Source organism: Eimeria acervulina, genomic scaffold, assembly GCF_000499425.1.
Source record: "Eimeria acervulina Houghton genomic scaffold, Eah_scaff373, whole genome shotgun sequence".
Lineage (NCBI taxonomy): Eukaryota > Apicomplexa > Conoidasida > Eucoccidiorida > Eimeriidae > Eimeria > Eimeria acervulina.
Window position 1 is genome coordinate 2,501 of NW_013549851.1, and position 19,289 is coordinate 21,789.

Consider the following 19,289-nt stretch of genomic DNA (forward strand, 5'->3'; position numbering starts at 1 on the left):
CTCTATCTGTCTCTATCTGTCTCTGTCTCTGTCTCTGTCTCTTTCTGTCTCTGTCTCTCTCTCTCTGTCTCTATCTGTCTCTGTCTGTCTCTCTCTCTCTCTCTTTGTTTGTGTCTCCTCGTCTTTATATATTTCTGTTTATTTTTGTGCTTCGTCTTTGTCTGTCTTTTTGTTGTCTTTGTCTGTCTCTCTTTGTCTTTGTTTGTCTCTCTTTGTCTTTGTCTGTCTCTTCTCTGTCTCTTCTTTTGTCTGTTTTTGTGTCTCTTCTTCGCTGTCTCCTTTGCTCTCTTTCTGCTTCTCGTTCTCTCTTCTTTCTTTTTGTGTCTTCTTCTCTGTCTCTTTTTATCTGTCTCTGTCTCCTTCTATGTTTCTTATCTGTCTCTTCTTATCTGTCTCTTCTTATCTGTCTCTTCTTATCTGTCTCTTCTTATCTGTCTCTTTCTTTGCTGTTTGTTTTGTCTCTACTTGCAGTGTATAGACAACGAGGAGGCCTCAACGCCTCCCCACAGCAATACTTCACAAAGAAAACAAAAAAACAGAGACAGATAAACAAATAAAGAGACAGAAGACGCAACAACAAGAACAGCAGCAGCAGCAGCAGCTGCAGCAGCAGCAGCAGCAGCAGCAGTAGCAGTAGTATTAGTAGCAACACTTACCAGCCTCTGCCGGTGTAAATACACAAGATAAACAGCAGCATATAACTTTTAAATAAAATATTTTTATGAGGTGTATGTACACCTGAACTTCTTCTTAGGGGGCCCCCTTAGGGGGCCCCCTAAGAGGGGCCCCCATCATATATATGCTCTGTCTCTTTTCTTTACAAGTGCATTGTTGATTAAATAAAATAAATAAAATAAATAAAAGAATAAATAAATATATTTGTGAATCTGTTATTTGCAGTGTATACACCCTTTGTCTTCTTTTTGAGGGGGAGTCGAGGGGTGAGGCTACAGAGAATTTGTTTGTTATTACTCTGATAGTTAAATTGATTTATTAAAGAGAACAGCAGCAGCAGCAGCAGCAGCAGCAGCACAAGCTGCTGCTGCTGCTGCTACTGCTTTGGTTGCTGCTGCAACACTGCCGTTCTTCTTCAGTTGTCTTTATTTGCTGCTGCTGATTTGCTGCGAATCGAACGCGTGCGAGCGAAGGGCCTCAGCTGTAGCATATTGTCAGCAGCAGCAGCAATAACAACAACAGCAGCAGCAACAGCAAATACAACATCAGCAGCAACAACAACGACGAGAACCACAGAACCAGCAACATTAACATCAGCAGCAGCAACAACAAAGCCAGCAGCAGCAGCAACACCATCAGCAGCAACAACACAAGCAGCAGCAGCAACAACAACGCCAGCAGCAAAACAGCAGCAGCAGCAGCAGCAAAACAGCAGCAGCAGCAGCAGAAGATGGATGTTTGTTTGCAGCATTCTCTCGCTCGAACGAGACCCGAAGCCTTATCTCGGGTGTATGCCGATCCAAGGGGGAGGGCATTGAGGTGCTTTGCTGTTGCAAGCAGCGGTGCTGCTGCTGCTGTTTGTCTCTGTGCGTATCCTCGCTGGGCATTAGATACTGTCAGGACCCGCCTGCTGCTGCGCAGCAGCAGCAGCAGCAGCAGCAACAGCAACAGCAGCAGCAGCAGCAGCACCAGCAGCAGCAGCAGCAGCAGCCCCCAACAAACCCGCGGGATCGTCGTCCCCAGAGACGATCCCAGCACCCCACACCCCACAACGCCCCAAAATAACACACAGTCACCAACCTCAGCAGCAACAGCAGTAGCTGGTGCTGCTTCTGCTGCTGCAGCAGAGATACCACAAGCTGCTCCTGATGCTTCTTCAACGGCTACGCATGACAGCGCGCAGGACCGGATCTGCAGAGGCAGGTCTGCTGCTGCTGCTGCTGCTGCTGCTGTTAACCATAAGACGCTGAAGGCCGAAGGGAGACTGGTTGGAAGGCCGCCTCGAAAGAAGCGGTTCAAAAGTGTGGGGCTGACTGCTGCTGCTGATGGGGGACACTGTGCTGCAGCAGCAGCAGCAGCAGCAGCAGCAGCATGTGCAGCAGCTGATGCTGCTCTTCCTGCTGCGGATAAATCTCAAAAGGAGATGGAGACACATGAAGGAGACAGAAGCAAATCAGCAACAGACAATGTAAAGCACAAGATGCATGAGGAGCAGAGGGACACTACAGCAGCAGCAGCAGCAGCAGCAAAAGCAGCAAGAGCAGCAGCAGCAGCAGCAGAAGAAGCGACAGTGGCGACCGCAGCAGCGAGTGAAGAGGCACCGTTTAGGGGCCAGGATCAGCAGCAACAGCAGCAGCAGGAGCAGCAACAGCAGCAGCAGGAGCAGCAACAGCAGCAGCAGGAGCAGCAGCAGCAGCAGCAGCAGGCAGACAGCATCGTATTATTAGACACGCGTTATTTGCTGCCAATGTGGGAGTTGTGTCTTGGGGGGCCCTTTCCTGCTGCAGAGGGTCTCCCGATGCAGCCGATTCGTTGCTGCTGCTGCTGCTGCAACAAATGCTGCTTGGGCCTTTGCCGCCAGTGCGCGGGGGGCCCCACCGCAGCAGCAGCAGCAGCAGCAGCAGGGGGCGGTAGTAATTATCCCCCTTTCTGCTGCAGCTCTCTCTCCTTTGCATGCGACGACCGCTGCCTCGTCTTAGTCGATGCTGCAGGGGCGGTGGAGGTGCTGGCGCTGCAGCCTCTGGAAGAAGCAGCAGCAGCAGCAGCAGCCGAAGCACCAGCAGCAACAGCAGCAGCAGCAGCAGCAGGAAGGCACTGTATAGGGGGGGCTTACCCTCGTCGTTTATGCAGATTGCAATTCATCTCCTGCACAATATTAGGGGGCCCCTGCTGCTTGCTGGGTTGCCGTTTGCTGCGGATCTGCAGCATACAGACGCAGCAGCAGCACGAGCAGCAGCTGGCTTCTTGCTGGGTTGAAGACAACTGGGCGGGCCCCACCTGCTGCGCCCCCAATACGAACTCCTCACGCAGCAGCAGCAGCAGCAGCAGCAGCAATAGCAGCAGCAGCAGCAGCAGAAGCAGATTGTCGGAGGACTTTGTGCAGGAGACAGCAGGGGGCCCAGTGTTATTATATTCGTGCGAAGGGGAGGAGGATTTGTGGGATCGCGATCCCATCGATCCCGGGATCGTCTCCCCTTTTGTGGGGCCTTATTGCTTAGCAGAGTTCCTCGTACACCTCAGCGGGCTGCCGCCTTTTAGGCTGCTGATCGACATCACCAGCAGCAAAGTGCTGCGCTGCGTCTCCCTTTTGTCTCTTGGATTAACTCGCAGCTGTCTCTCCTTTGCTAATACGCAAACCCCACAAGCCACACGGGATGTCCTGCAGCAGCAGCAGCAGCAGCAACAAGAGCAGCAGCAACAAGAGCAGCAGGAAGAACAGCAGCAGCAGCAGCAGCACGAACAACAGCAGCAGCAAAGTGGTGGGGAGGATTGTTGCGGGCATGCGGAGTCTGTGCTGCACCAGGAGTCAGAGCAAGCACTGGAAAGCCAGCAGCAGCAGCAGCAGCAAGAACAACAGCAGCAGCAACAGGACGAACAGCAGCAGCAGCAGCAGCAACAGCAGGAGTCTGGAGTTCCTGGTTGCGGGCCAAGGAGACAGGCCCCTTCCAGGAAGGCGGAATCAAAACAAAAGGAGACACTTGGAGCGAAGAAGAGCAGCAGCAGCAACAGCAACAGCAGCAGCAGCAGCAGCACAAGGCTTCCCTCTCCGGCTATCGGTAGCGTAAAGCGGAGTGCGTATGCGCATGCAGCTTTCAAGTATTCACCTTGCAGCTCTTTGCTGCTGACGGATGGAGTGTATGTGCAGCGCTGCAGCAGAAGCACCGAGAACCCGTCTCCTGCTGCTGCTGCTGCTGCTGCAGTTGGTGAAGCAAAATCTGTGGGTCAGCTGCACCGCGATTTCCCCGTTGCAGTCTTCAGGCAGCAGATACAGCCGAACGGACAGCTGCCTCTTGTCTCTTTGCCACCGCTTCAGGCTCCAGACGGTGCAGCAGCAGCAGCAGCAGCAGAAGCAACAGCAGCAGCAGCAGAAGCAGCAGCAGCAGCAGCAGCAGCAGCAGAGTGTGAGTGCGGGCAGTGGTTCGTTGGTATCGCGCTGCCATGCGGGATGATCGTCGTGCTGGACCTTCACCATCGAATTCTTGCAAGGTAAAGCAGCTTCTGCTGCTGCTGCTGCTGCTGTTGTTGTTGCTGCTGCTGTTGTTGCTGGTGCTGCCGCCGTGGCTGCTGCTGCCGTTGCTGCTGCTGCTGCCGTGGCTGCTGCTGCTGCTGTTGCTGCTGCGAGTGCGTCAGCCACTGTGTGCGTTGTTGCAGCGGCAATGGGTTGTGCTGCTCCTAAAGCCCTCGCTGCTGCTGCTGCTACTGCTGCTGCTGCAGATATATAGTTGTTGTTGGATTTGTTTGCATGCATCAGGTACCGCTTCTCCTCCTCAAGAGCGGGCTTCTTCGATCACTTAGAGGTGCAGCAAGGCGGAGGTTTGCTGCTGGCTTGGCGAGAGAAGCTCTCCGTGCTGCTGTCTCTTACCCCCGCTAAAGCAACAGCAGCAGCAGCAGCAGCAGCAGCAGCAGCAGCGCCTGAACAAGCAACCTGGGGAGACACTGCAGCAGCAGCTTTCACTAACACGAGACGCAACCCTTTAAAACCCTTCTGGACATGCAGACAGATGGAGACAGCCAGCGACGATGAAGAGCAGCAGCAGCAGCAGCAGCATCAGCAGCAGCAAGAGGGAGAACAGCAGCAGCAGAAGCAAGACGAGGACGATCGCTGCACCCACGAAGAGGCTGGCGATAGCGATGAACTCCCAGGCAGCAGCAGCAGCAACAGCAACAGCAGCAGCAGCAGCAGCAACAGCAGCAGCAATAGCAGCAACAGCAACAACAACAGCAGCAACAGCAGCGGCGGGTCCAGCTCTGCTGCTAAGCGTCTTCTTTACTCTCGGGAGAAGAAAGGGCTGCACACCGCCAGAGAACTGCTCCAAGGTAACTGTAATAACACCTAGCTAGCTAGCCAAGTGGCTGGCTAGCTAGCTAGCCAGCTAGCTAGCTAGCCAGCGCATGACGCTAGCCGTCGACCCAACTGGACCCCTGGCTATCTGCCCTCCCACATATCTAACTAGCTAGCTGTCTACCTATCTAGCTGTCTAGCTAGCTAGCTAGCATGGGTTTATAGCTAGCTGTCTAGCTAGTCAGCATGGGCTAGATACAAGCTGGCGATGGCTGTCTAGCTATCTCCTCAGCTGTGCTGTTAGGAGGGCTTTACTTGTGTGTGCATCCACGGCTAGCTGGCTAGCTAGCTAGCTAGCTAGCCATGGAGGGGACATTTTGCCTAGGGTTTAGGGTTTAGGGTTTAGTTTGCAATTATCGAGTTGGTGTGCGAGTTGCTGCTGCTGCTGCAGGTAGGGCCGCCGGCAGTGGTTTGGCTGCTGCTGCAGGTTCAGCAGGAAGAGTTGCAGCATCAGGAGCAGCAGGAGCAGCAGCAGGAGCAGCAGGAGGAGCAGCAGCAGCAGCAGAAGAAGCAGTTGATCCCTTCCTTCTTCGGGTGTATATGGAGCTCCCTGTCGGGGCTCGGTACGGCCAGAGCGGCAGCAAGATGGAACAGTTTTCTGTCTTTTGTTTCTCCTCTGACCCGCTGCTGCAGTGGCTGGCTGTTGCTTCTAGAAAGGGTTTGGTAGGGCTCCTCTTTCTTATCTAACTGTCTCCTTTATTGTCTCTTTTGCTGTCTCCTTTATTGTCTCCTTTGCTGTCTCCTTCTGCCTCCTTTACTGTCTCATTTATTGTCTCTTCTGCTGTCTCCTTTATTGTCTCCTTCTGTCTCCTTTGGCGTCTCCTTTACTGTCTCTTCTGCTGTCCCCTTTGTTGTCTCCTCCTGCCTCCTCTAGTGTCTCCTTTACTGTCTCTTCTGCTGTCTCCTTTATTGTCTCCTCCTGTCTCTTTTAGTGTCTTCTTTACTGTCTCCTTTTGTTTCCTTTATTGTCTTTCTTTGTTTCTGTTGGTCTCGTTTGTAGCTAGCTAGCTATCTATCTAGCTAGCTAGCTAGCTATCTATCTAGCTAGCTAGCTCGCTAGTTAGCTGATATTTAAGTGATGCATGTGGGGTGGTTTGCATGCGTTGTGATGCTGCTGCAGACAGAAAAAGTTTTATATTTTGTTCACGTCAGGGCAGCAGCGCAGCGAGGCGTTGGATTTAAAGATTTGCGCATGGAGACAGCCTTCTTGCCTATGGTCTTGCAGGTTTGTCTCTTCTTTATTTTTGTTTATTTCTGTCTCTTCTTTATTTTTGTCTATTGCTGTCTCTTCTCTATTTTTGTTTATTGCTGTCTCTTCTTTGTTTTTGTTTATTGCTGTCTCTTCTTCGTTGGTTTATTTTTGTCTCTTTGCAGTCCCTGTTTATTGCTGTCTCTTCTTTATTTTTGTTTATTGCTGTCTCTTCTTCTTTTGTTTATTGCTGTCTCTTCTTTTGCTTTTGTTTATTGCTGTCTGTTCTTCTTTTGTTTAGTTTTGTCTCTTCTCAGTCTTTGTTTATTTCTGCTGCGTTTTGTCTCTTCTTCGTTTGTTTATATCTATGACTCTTTTGTCTCTTTTTGTTTATTTCTCTCTCTTCTTCTCTACACTGCCTGTCTCCTCTGCTCTTGTGCTCTGTTGGGTGTCTCCTTTGCCTTCTGCTGGTTTTCCCTGTTGTCTCCTTTTGTCTCCTTTATTGTCTCCCTTACCGTCTCCTTTACTGTCTCCTTTACTGTCTTTTTTTATCTTCTTTAATGTCTCCTTTACTGTCGCCTTTACTGTCTCCTTTATTGTCTCCTTTATTGTCTTCTTTATTGTCTCCTTTACTGTCTCTTTTTGTCTCCTTTTATCCTCTTTATTTTCTCTTCAATTATCTGTTTTTTGTCTCCTCTATTGTCTCTTTTATTTTGTCCTTTTGTCCCCTTTATTGTCTCCTTTTGTGTCCTTTTATTTTCTTTTGTCTCCTTTATCTGGTACTGCCCATTGCTGCTGCTTCAACTGTTGCTGCTGCTGCTGCTGCTGCTGTTGCTGCTGTTTGTGCTGACAGATGCAATGGGTGCCGCAGTCTGTCTCCTCTCTGCTGCTGCTGCCTGTACACCGTCGTTTCTTGGGTTTGCTGCAGCACTCTTATTCTGCTGTCTCTGAATTATCTTTTGTTCAACCATATATTCATTTCCCTCCATCACGCAGCAACAGACAAGACCTAGAAACAGCCTGGGACTTCGATCTAGGCAGCAGCAGCAGCAGCAGCAGCAGCAGCAGCAGTGGGGAGGAAGAAGAGGAAGAGGGCGCGGTTTGTTCTGGGGGGAAGAGAAGGAGCAACAAGAGAGACAGAAAGGAGACAGATAAAATATGTCTCTATTTACATAATCATTTGCTAGTCAAGACGCAGCAACAGTCAATTCAACAATTAAGAATATTGCAGAGGGCCCCCCAAACCGCTTGGCTGTCTCCTGAGGAAGCAGCAAAATATAAACCAGGTGCTTCTTCTTTTTATTTAATTTCCTGTCTCTTTGTTCTTCTTTATTATTCTTCTTGTCTCCTTCTTCTTGTTTATATCTGTCTCTCTTTGTCTCTTTCTTCTCTCCCTTTTATTGCATGCATTTATATATAACAAATACATTCAAAGGGTGTATTTATTTATTAAGTGAAGCAGCAGATTATTAATTGTCTCCTTTTTGTCTCCTCGCTGTCTCCTTTTGCATTTCTTTTCAGTCTTTGTCTCCTTCTTTCTGCTGTCTCCTTTCTTCTTTCTTCGTGTTTGTCTTTTTGTTGCCGCCCCCTTCTCCTGGTTTATTAATTTATTAATTTATTTATTCATACGCTTTCTTCATTGCAGTTGTTGTTTTTGTTATTTGTTTGTGTGTATATACAGCTTCATCTCTTTTATCTTTTGATTCTTTTGCTGCTTCTTTTGGAGGTCGTACCCCTGGAAATAAGCAAAGAGACAATATGCTGTCTCTTTTATATTCGTCTTATCTACGAGGAGACACCTCATCTCTGTCTCCTTCTGCTTTCTCTTCACATCTTCTTCTCTTATCTAACGATCTCTGTCAGCCTGTTTACTTCTTTAACGGCAAACCGGGGCCTTCAGCTTTCTCTACTTCTTTTGGGGGGCCCTTCAAGGGGACCCCCCTCCAGGGGCCCCCCTTGAAGCCTTCTTGGGGGTCTCCATCATTATGGGGGCCCCTTGGGGGCCCCCATGGAGGGCCCACTTCCCCCTTGGGGCGGGGGCCCCCTGGGGGGCCCCCCAACTCAGTACCCTTTGGGGGCCCCCATGAAGGGCCCCCTTCAGCCTTAGGGGGCTTTATAAAGGGAGTGGGGGGCCCCGCGAGCCTCTGGCATGAGACGTATAAATCCTCTATCATGAGTGTGGGGCAGCAAATGGGTATTTGGGGCTTTATAGACACTTGCATGCAAATGCATGCAGCAGCAAATGCATGGAAACCCACATACAGCCCCACCCAAACAGGAGGGGCCCCCAAGGGGGGCCCCCAACACCCCATGGGGGGGCCCCAGGGCCCCTGTAGGGAAGACAAGCCGTCTATAGGGCTTGTAGAACGTCTACGCCACCTTATTGAGGTATACGAAGGAGATTCAGAGGGAGAAATGATTGAAGAAGAGGGATTAAACAATAAAGAAGATAACAATAAAGAAGATAAAAACTCTTTAGACCCATGCGAAGGGAGACACAGTAGAAAGACCCAGCAGACATCAAGAAAACGTGCGAGGAGCAATGCAAAAGGCTCTGCAACAGCAGCAGAAGCTGCAGCAGCAGCAGCAGCAGGATCTGCAGCAGCAGCAGAAGCTGCAGCAGCAGCAGGTGGCATAATAACAACAACCCCACCGCCATGCAGGCTGCAAGAGGCGCTGCATACTCTGAGGGAGAGGCGGCGCATGCAGCTGCTGCCTCCTCCTCTTAGGCGCAGCCGCTTCGAGCTGCCTCCTTTATTTAGTTTTAATGAAATGATAAAAATGAAAATGAAGGAGAACCAACAAAGTGCTGAGGTGGACAGACACCCCGATGAGGAGTGGTGGGATCGACTCCGCGGCGTCGTCGCCTCCAGGGAAAAACAAACCCCACAAACCAACTCCGGGATCGGGAGCGGGATCGAGATCGGGATCGGATCCTGCGACGATCTCGTTGAGGCCCGACTCCTGTGGGGTGATCCCCTTGTGCAGGCGGGAAGAAAATATAAAAACAATTGGCAGCTACCGCTCTTATGGCCCTCTTCAAATGAGTAGCAGACGCAGGAGGCTTATTGCTGTCTCAGCAGCAAACCCTAAACCCTAAACCCTAAACCCTGAGCAGCAAACCCTCATTCAGTGTTCTCTAAACTAAACTCTCAAGGTGAAGTCTTCATTTTTAATTTGTCGTTGGCTGGATGCATTTCCTTCTCCTCCATGTCAAACCTCATAAATTAGGGTTTAATTAGGGTTTAGGGTTTACGTAGGATTTAAACCTTAGATAGGGCTAGGTAGGGTTTAGGCAGAGCTTAGGGTTGAGTTGGCATCTATAGGATCTCAACAAGCCCCAAACCCTCAGCACCTAAATACGAAGCATCAGCCTTTTCTCTTGTGCATGCATGCATGCATGCATATTGCATGCATGCATGCAATATGCATGCATGCATATTTGGGGCTGGGAGTGTGGGTTATTCAGATGCAAAGAAGCAACGAAGATGAGAGGCGTAGCTGCAGCATTATTTGTATTTCTTTAGTTGCATTTGTTCTCTTCATGGGCTTAGGACGCCCCACAAATAAATAAATAAATTAATAAATTAGCAAAACCCTCAAACAAACACCAGGCCTCGCCCCTGTTGTGCAAGCTGCATGCATGCATGCAAGTCGGCTAAATAAAATTTCCCAAACTGCATTTCAGCGCATGCAGTTCATGCATGCATGCATGCATGCATTGTACTCCTGCATGCGTGCATGAATGCATGCATACATATATGCAATATCCTGCTGCATGCATGCATGCATGCATGCATGTATTCTAACCCTGCATGGATGGATGCATGCATTGTACTAGTGCATGCATGCATCCTTGCGTGGGTGCATGCATCCTAATCCTGATTGGGTGCACGCAATCTACTCCTCAGCGCATGCATGCATGCATTGTACTCCTGCATGCATGCATTTATTAATAGATGCATCCATGCATGCATGCATTGTACACACCTGCATGCAGGGATTCTATTCCTGTATGCATGCCTTCTACTCCTGCATGCATGCATGCATGCATTGTACTCCAACATGCATGCATGCATGGCACACCTGCATGCATGCACTGCATTCCTGCATGCATGCATGCATGCATGCACCCATGCATTATACTCCTGCATGCATGCATGCATGCATGCATGCAGGAGTGTAATGAGTAGCTAGAAAGGGATATTTCTGAATGTGGGTATTCCTCTCATTCTCGCCCAGTTGAGTCTTCTGAGGGCTCTGATTTGCAGCGAAGCCCACTCTACAGTTAGTCGTTTTAATCTGCTAACTGAGACTTTTAAGGGCTTGCCGCGGCGCAGCTGTACATCTTCTTCACCTATTACAAACAAAAGGAGCAGCAGCAACAGCAACACCAAGGGATATACAGCAACCGCAGCAGCAGCAGCAGCCAAAGCAGCAGCAGAAGCAGCAGAAGCAGCAAGAGCAGCAGCAGCAGCAGAAGCAGCAAGAGCAGCAGCAGCAGCAGCAGCAGCAGCAGGAGTTACGGTGTGCATGCATACCATATTCATCTAAATGAACGCAGCCCCATTTGGCTGCTTTGTCTGCAATGGTGTCGGTAAGGAGAATTAAGACAGAAGAAGTCGGCAGTTGTAAGAAAATACACAGACCAAACCCGCATATTGTTGCATGCTGCAGCAAACAAAGCAGCAGCAGCACAGGCAGCAGTAGTAAAGGCAGCAGCAGCAAAGGCAGCAGCAGCAGAAGCAGCAGCACCGGAAGCAGCACACACGCAGTCGCGATAACGCCAGCAGCAACAGCAACAACAGGAAAAGCAAAAAGAGCAGCAGCAGCAGCAGCAGTAGCAGCACATGCAGCAGCAGCAGCAAAAGCAGCAAAAGCTACAAAAGCAGCTACAACAACAGCACCCACAGAAATATCTGCATCATCAGCGCAATCAGCAGCAGCAGCAACATCAGCAACATCCGCAGCAACAGCATGAACAGCAACAACACCATCAGCAGCATCTTCAGCAGCAACAGCAACATCAGCAGCAGCAGCAACAACAGCAGCAGCAGTTTACCCTTCTGAGAGCAGAGAAAGGAGTCATATCTTTTTCTAAACAGCTGACGTCAACTTCGCAGCAATCAGCGCCGCAGAGCAAAGCCCCGCAAATTAGACAAATGCATGCAGCAGCAGATACATGCGCCAGCCCCAGAGGTGCCTTCATGCTGCAGATAAACAAATAAAATAAATAAATTAAATAAATAAATATAAATTAAATAAATAAAACAATTAAATAAATGCAAAGGGTATATTAAAACAATAACAGAAGCATCAAACAATTCACCCAAAGATAAACAAACAGAATTCGCATGCAATCCACAGCCTATATATTTATAATATATTATAATATATATATTATATATATTATATATATATTATATGCGCTACAACTACAAGCAAGCGGTAACAACAACATCAGCAGCAAAGCAGCAGCAGCCGAAGCAAGAGCAGCAGCAACAGCAGCAGCAACAGCAGCAGCAGAGTACAAGTAGACTGACTGCACATCAAGGAAGTGGTTGTAGAGTTGCTGATATGATTTAGGAAGGACAGTCAGAGAAGGATAATACAACAAGGCAAACACAGCCAAACTGCTGCTGCTGCTGCTGCTGCTGCTGCTGCTGCGTTGCCAGAGGAGAACGGGTTTTGCTGCTGTGATTTGCAGCAGCTGCAAGAAATCTGCAGGGAGAAGACGGCGCGCCAGAGGCTGAAAGTACAGCGAGTGAGCACGGAAGAGGCTCAGCTGCTGCTGCTGCTGCTGTTGCTGCTGCTGCTGCTGCTGCTGCTGCAGCTGGTCCAGCAGCTGCAGCAGCTGCAAATGAACCCCCTTCTCGCACACCACCACTGGGGAGACGCACGTCAAACTTGTCAGAGAAGGAGGCATCGCAGCCAGTGCATGCACCATCTGCAGCAACAGCAACAGCAGCAACAGCACCAGCAGCTTATGTGCATATAGATAATATATACAGACGCATATATATATATATATTCATATATATATATATATATATATATATATTCATATATATATACATTATGAATAAAAGACTTCCTTGTGTGTACGCACAAATATATTTACTACAAAATTGCAAAATAAAAAGTGTATGCATGTATATATATACATTTCTATACATGTATGTATATATATAAATATATAAATATATATATATATATATATACATATATATATATATATGTATAGAAATAAGGGTTTAGGGTTTGGAAAGGGTTTAGGGTTTAGGGTTTAGGGTTTGGCTTGCCTGGAGCTCATTGAGGACAAATGCAAATGCCTCTGTTTCCTCGTCTTCTCTTTCTTCATCTCCCTCTGCATCATCTTCCTATAGAAGCAGCAGCAGCAGCAGCAGCAGCAGCAGCAGCAGCAGACACAGCAGTAATGCCTCGCCACAGCAGCAGATCAAGCTGCTAATGAAACCAAAGCAGCAACAGCAACAAACACACCCAGAGCAGCAGCACCAAGAAGAGCAGCAGCAGCAGCAGCAGCAAACTCAGCCTCAGCAGCAGCAACACCACCACCAAGAACACGAGCAACAGCAGCAGCAGCATCAGGAGCAGCTACATCAGCAGCGCCAGCAACATTAGCAGCAACAGCAGCAGCAATAGCAACAGCATCAGCAGCATCAACAGTAGCAACATCAACAACATAAACATCATCATCATCACCATCATCATCATCATCATCATCATCATCATCAGCAGCAGCAGCAGCAGCTCACATCTCCAAATAGAAAGCCTTCTAAAGACTGAGGAAGTGGGAGGCCCTCTAAAAGGGTATCGCATTCAGAATCAGGGGAATAAGGGTTTAAAGAACTCAACACTTCATCAAGACCTCCTGCTGCTGCTGCTGCTGCTGCTGCTGCTGCTGGTGCTGGTGCTGCTGGTGCTGCTGCTGAGAGGAAAGAAGAAAACAGCTGAGGAGCAGACAAATCCCCAAAGCCACTCACAGACTCCGCCTCATCAAATGGAAGCTTGCTGCAGCACAAACAAAAACAAAAAAATAACAACGCTGCTGCTGCTGATGCTGCTGCTGATGCTGCTGCTGCTGCTGTTGTTGCTGCTGCTTGTGTTGTTGCTGCTGCTGCTGAAGATGATGATGTTCGTAATCTTAAATTGTTCTATTCTAATTTCAGTGTTTGTTAGCAGTACATCATAATATAAAATATATACATATACATGTATATATATATATACAATATTATATATATACTTATTTATATTTATATTTATATAAAAAGATATGTTCTATGGATGCGTCTGTTAAGATGCATGCATAAAGAAAATATACTTGAAACTCAACAGAGTAATTATGTATATACACTGAATGTATGAAGAGACAAATATATATACATGCGTATAACATATAACGTATATAATAATAAATATATAATACTAAATAATATTTGCATTTATTGATATACACCATATATATAAATATATATGCGTATATACATATATAAATAAATAAATAAATATATATATATATATATACCCATGCATATATATGTACATATATATGAATATATATGCACAGAAATAAATAAATATATATATATATATATTTACATACTTATAAATATAAATATAAATATAAATATACATATAAATATATAAATATATATATATATATAAACTCACTGATGAGGGTTTAGCGCTTTAATAATCAAATGTAATTTTCTTAGCCAAGGAAGAAGACCCAAAGAAACGACTTTAAGCAGCACTCCCCTTCGTTCTTCTTCACTCAGCACGCCTTCTGCTGCTGCTGCTGCTGGTGCTGGTGCTGCTGCTGCAGATGCATCTTCGTTGTCTGCTGCTGTGCCTTGCAGGAAAGGATACGGAGGTGCAACTGCATCCAAGTTAGCTGCAGATACACCTGAGAGAAGCTGCGTAGACACCCCAACTCCTCGCCGCCTATTCGCTGGCCTTCCAGATATACTGGGGTCATCGTGCTGCTGCTGCAGTTGCTGCTGCTGCTGCTGCTGCGCTTCTGATACACGACCCAAGTACGTAGCCACCTGTCGCTCTGGAATGGTGCTGCTGCTGCTTCTGCTGTTTCTGCTTCTGCTGCTGCTGCAACTACTAGAGCTGCTACTGCTACTGCTGCTGTGTGGGGGTGAGTCGCTGTTGCTGCCGCTGCCGCTGCTGCTTCTGCTCCTGCTGCTGCTGCTGCTCATGCAGCAGCCGCCGCAGCTCGTGCAGCGTCCTGTGCTGCTATCAGGTGTACATTGTCTAACATGCAGACAATCTACACCCAAGTGCAGCAAAGAAGGGGGATAAGGCATGCGCCTTCCTAATAAACGGGTATCTTCTGCTGTGTGGGGTTGCTGCTGCTGCTGCTGCTGCTGCTGTCGCCTATAACCTATAGCAGCCAGCACACGGCTGTCTCCTTCTACTGGTAGTCTCTCCATATCTACATTGTGCATTAAACCTCGCATGCGGCAGAATGAGTGCAAGTACTCCTCCCTCCCTGCTGCTGCTGCTGCTGCTGCTGCTGCTGCTGCTGTTCCCCTTCCTGCTGCTGCTGCTGCTGCTGCTGTTGCTGCTGCTGCAGGTGTGGGGCCAGGAGGCTCCGTCTGCGCCCCGCCGTCGCTAGCGAAGCTATCACTCCTTCGTTCAGCTACTCGCTGCCGCTGCTGCTGCTGCTGATGCTGGGGGCTGTGAGGTTCTTCAGCAGCAGAATCGTATGTCCACTGGCTCGTGCTGCTGCTCCTGCTGCGGATCTGTTGGTCCGTTGCGCGTCGCTGCCGTCGCTGCTGCTGCTGCTGCTGCTGCTGCTGCTGCTGCTGCTGAAGTGCTGCTGAAGAAGGCACTTCTCCCCTGTCTTGGCTTCTGCTGCTGCTGCTTGCTGCTTCACTTTCTGCTGCTGCTGCTCTCGCTGCTGCATAGGTGGCTTCCGTGATTTGGGCTCTTGCTGCTGCTACCTCCGGGTCGGGTGCAGCTGTTGTTGCTGCTGCTGTTGCTGCATCGACCGCAGCAGCAGCAGCAGCAGCAGGAGCACCTGTGCTGCGCGCATCTGCAAGGAGTTGTTCTCTCGCCAGCCTCTGCCGTTTTGCTTCAAGACGGTGGCAGCTTGAATCCATTTGCTGCCGCTGTTTGCTGCTGCTGCGCTGCAGCTGCCCTTCGTCTGCTGCAGCAGCAGCAAGGCGTTGTTGCTCGATTGTAGCTAAGTGAGACAAGAACTGCCACAGTGCTTCGTGGGGCTTCTGTGGGGTCGCATGCTGCTGCTGCTGCTGCTGCTGCTGTGGGGTTGCTGCCAGCAGGCGGTGTCTGTCGCTGATCGGGAGACGATCCCACCACTGCCACAAAATAGAAAATACTTCTAGTAAGAAGAAGAGCTGCATATACACCCGAACAGCAGCACGGGTATCTGCTGCTGTCTGTACAGGGTGCAGCAACTGGTTCTCAGTATGCTGCTGCTCTTCGTGCTGCTGCGTCATCAGCAGCTGCTGCTGCTGCCGAGCGATTTGCTGCCGCATCTGCTGCTGATGCTGCTGGTGTCTCCCCAGCTGCTGCTGCCGCTGCTCCCGCTGCATTTCAAAGAGTAGACGAAGCTGCGCTTGTGGTGCTTCCTGTCTCCTGCCGCTGCTGCTGCTGCTGCTGCTGTTGGCAGTTGCTGTTGCGCCTACCGCCGCGGTGGCAGCTGCATGCTCTGCAGCAGCTGCTGCTCGTGCTGCTGCTGCTGTTGCTGTTGCTGCTGTTGCTACTGCTGCTATTGTTGCTGCGGTTGCTGCATCAACGGCTGCGTCGCCCCCAGCAGTGCGTGGCTGCTCCCTTTCTCCCTGCTGCTGCTGCGGTTGCTGCTGCAGCTGCAGCTGTTGCTGTAGCTGCTGCTGCAGCTGTTGCTGCTGCTGTGTTTCCTCTGGGCCCATACGATTGCCTCTTAGTGCTGCTGCGGCACCCGCAGCAACAGCAGCAACAGCAGCAGCAGCTTGCTGCTGGCGGCGATGCATGCGCTGCTGGTAGCGGATGAGCTGTAGGTGCTCTTGCTCCATTTGCTGCTGCTGCGTCTGCAGCAGAATGAGGTACTGGGGCGGCTGCTGCGGCTGCTGCTGCTGGCGCTGCTGCTGCTGCTGCTGCTGCTGCTGCTGTTGGAGTTGATGCTTGTTTGCGTGTTCCTGCAGTTTGCTGCGGCGTGCTGCTGCTGCAGCAACAGCTGCACGCATTTCTTGCTGTATTTGCTTGTCCCCGTCTATTGCTTCTTGATATGCTAAATCTGCATGCAGCCCCAGCAGCGCTCTAACTAAAAGAAATAGGCGAGAAGAAGGCTGCCGCAGTGCTGCTGCTAACGTTGGGTCTACGCTGCAGCAGCGGGAAGGCAGCAGCAAACGCCCCGCTGCTGCTGCAGCTGCTGCTCCTTCTCCTTCTGCCCCTGGTCCTGCTGCTGCTGCTGCTGCTGCAACAGCAGCACTTGCTGCTGCTAGATGATCATTTAAAACGAAGGGATTGCGTGCAGCTTCCTCCGTCCCGCTGCTGTTGCTGTTCCTGCTGCTGCTGCTGCTACTGCTGCTCCTGCTGCGGCTGCCGAAGGGGCTGCAAAGCAGCGGGGTCCCCAGCAGCAGCAGTTGCTCTAAGTCTAGTTTATATAAATCTAAAACACTTATACCGCTATCGTCCACTGGGATCTGCCTCAGCATATCGCTCAGGTGTATATACACCGCATGCAGTGCATGCAAAGCTTCAGGCCGCCATGAAGACCCAGAGACTCCCTGCTGCCGCAACGATAGCTGAAAGCAGCAGCAGCAGCAGCAGCAACAGCACCAACACAAGCAGCAGCAGCATAAGCAACAGCAACAGCAGCAACACAAGCAGCAGAAGCAGCAGAAGATTATTATCATTATTATTATTGCGGCAATGACACTCGCACTGCATGCACTTGAAGAAGGGGAGAGCTGCCGTCAATGCAGCAGCTGCTGCTGCAGCAACAGCAACAGCAGCAGCAACATCAGCAGCAGCAGCAACAACATCACGCCAACGCCAGCAACGCAGAACCAACACGGGCACCAAAGCAACAAGAACAACAGCAGCAACCGCAACACCAGCAGCAGCAACCGCAACACCAGCAGCAGCAACAGCAACAGCAACAGCAGCAACAGCAACAGCAGCAGCAACAGCAGCACGAACCTCAGCAGACTCGACTGTATCCGCAAAGACTTTTGCAAGAACAGCAAGCGGATGGCCGATAACCCAACGGCGCGAGATATTCCACTTCTTAGGAAGCTGCAGCTGCTCTCCTGTTGCTGCTGCTGCTGCTGCTGCCGCTGCTGCTGCTGCTGCTGCGCGGTGGGAGAGACTGCGGAATTCATACTCATCAGGCGGCAGCAGCATCTCAGCAAACCGCTGCTGCTGCAGATAAGATAGCTGCTGATGCTGCAGCATGCTGGCTGCAGTATAAGCAAACGGTCGTCCCCGCTGCTGCTGCTGCTGCTGCTGCTGTGGGGCAACGGTGGCTTCTGCTGCTGCAGCAGTAGGCGAGCTAGCGTCTGCTGCTGCAGGCTGCTGCTCGGTGTTGGAGCTGCTGCTATCGGTGGTGTGGCTGTTAGGTTGCGCGGGCTGTTGTTGAGTCGGTGGTTGTGCTGCTGCAGCAGCTGCTGTTGCTGCTGCAACTGCTGCTGCTGCTGCTTCCCCTGCTGCTGCAGTGGCAGCCATGACTGCTGCTTCGGGCCGCAGCAGCAGCGGAGCTGGGAAGCAAACAGGAGACAGCCGCGTCGCTAGCTTGCATATATTCAGCAGCTCGTTAACAGCAGCAGCAGCAGGCAGAGGGCAAGCAGCAAAGTGAAGCTGCAGCGGCAGCCCCAACTCCTGCTGCAGATACTGCCGCCGCTGCTGCTGCAGCAGCAAACGCGACAGCAGCTGCTGCTTCAAATCCACCCACTTGCACCCTCCTCCGCCTTCTGCTGCTGCTGCTGCTGCTGCTGAGGTGTCCCCAAGCAGCGACGGCGCACCGCGGAGCCCCCAAGCTCCGGGTTGAACGTCGTCTAGATGTGCAGCAGCAGCAGCAGCAGCAGCAGCAGGTGCTGCTGCAGCAGCGGCAGGTGCAGCAGGAAGGGCTCTTGCATGTTGAATGGCACGCTTGAGTTGAATAAGAGCGAGAGAGCTCGGCAGCGAGTCTAGCAGCAGAAGATTAGCAGGCTGGCAGCAATAAGGACAGAGCAGCGGCTGCTCAGCAGCAGCAGCAGCAGCAGCAGCAGCTCTTCCTTGTGTATTCATATACTGCATATAGCACCGCAAATGCATGCGATGCCCGCAGCTCTTCAATGGTAGCCCCTGACTGCTGCAGAAAGGAGACAGAGCAACTGGAACCTTCTCCCCTGTCACTGCCCCTAGCCACTCCAGCACCCTGCTGCTGCTGCTGCTGCTGCTGCTACTGCTGCTGCTGCTGGGGACAGTCCAGGGAGCAGGCAGCAGAAACGGCGGCAGTGTCGCGCGAGGAGCTGCGCATACACCTGAAAGCTGAAAGTGACAGAGAAGCCCCACAGGGTTGAGATCCTCAGACATGGTTGAGATCCTCAGACATGTAGCTGTCTGTACACCGTGCTGCAGCAGCAGCAACAGCAGCAGCAGCAGCTGATGCTGCTGTTGCTGTTGCTGCCGCAGCAGAGCTGCTGCTGCTGTCCTTCGCCACTCCACCTGCCGTACCCTCACCCCCATCCTCCCCTATTCCCATATCTGCTGCTTCAGCAGCAGCAACAGCAGCAGCAGGATCTGCTGCTGCTGCTGCTGCTTCTGGGGGCTGCAGCATAGTGGGTGGCAGCAGGGCTTCATCTTCTAATCTACAAGAGACACATTTGGGTATATCGGAGTCTGCTAGCTGCGTGGCTTCCCTCAATTCGCTGCGGTGTCTGCGCTCAAATGTCTCCTGTCTCCTTTTAAATGCATTTAATACTGCAAGCTGGCGACGCCGCACTTCCTGTACAGACACAAACAATCGTCAGGTGTATGCGCAGCTCAGCTCTATATATATATATATATATATATATATATATGTATATATATACATATTATGTATATATGCATGCAGCAGTGTGT

At 50.5% G+C, this 19,289-nt stretch overlaps 2 protein-coding genes across 2 annotated transcripts in view; one reads left to right on the forward strand and one right to left on the reverse strand.

Annotated features, from left to right (window-relative positions):
* Positions 1-1,405: 1,405 nt before the first annotated feature.
* On the forward strand, positions 1,406-9,480 carry EAH_00035450 (hypothetical protein, conserved; the record flags this gene model as incomplete). The annotated part of the gene is made up of 7 exons (XM_013395738.1): positions 1,406-4,161; positions 4,427-4,992; positions 5,445-5,580; positions 6,170-6,242; positions 7,060-7,305; positions 8,070-9,177; positions 9,467-9,480. The coding sequence occupies 7 exons, from the start codon at positions 1,406-1,408 to the stop codon at positions 9,478-9,480; spliced, it is 4,899 nt and encodes a 1,632-aa protein (XP_013251192.1).
* A 1,333-nt stretch (positions 9,481-10,813) lies between these two features.
* The window catches only part of EAH_00035460 (hypothetical protein, conserved), a gene marked incomplete at both ends in the record, with an annotated part of 18,075 nt that continues 9,599 nt past the window's right edge, over positions 10,814-19,289 (reverse strand). The window contains 6 exons of the mRNA XM_013395739.1: positions 10,814-10,877; positions 11,750-12,153; positions 12,983-13,238; positions 13,902-16,987; positions 17,385-18,713; positions 18,757-19,170. Coding sequence (XP_013251193.1) covers positions 10,814-10,877; positions 11,750-12,153; positions 12,983-13,238; positions 13,902-16,987; positions 17,385-18,713; positions 18,757-19,170 — 5,553 coding nt within the window. The remainder of the gene's footprint in view (positions 10,878-11,749; positions 12,154-12,982; positions 13,239-13,901; positions 16,988-17,384; positions 18,714-18,756; positions 19,171-19,289) is intronic.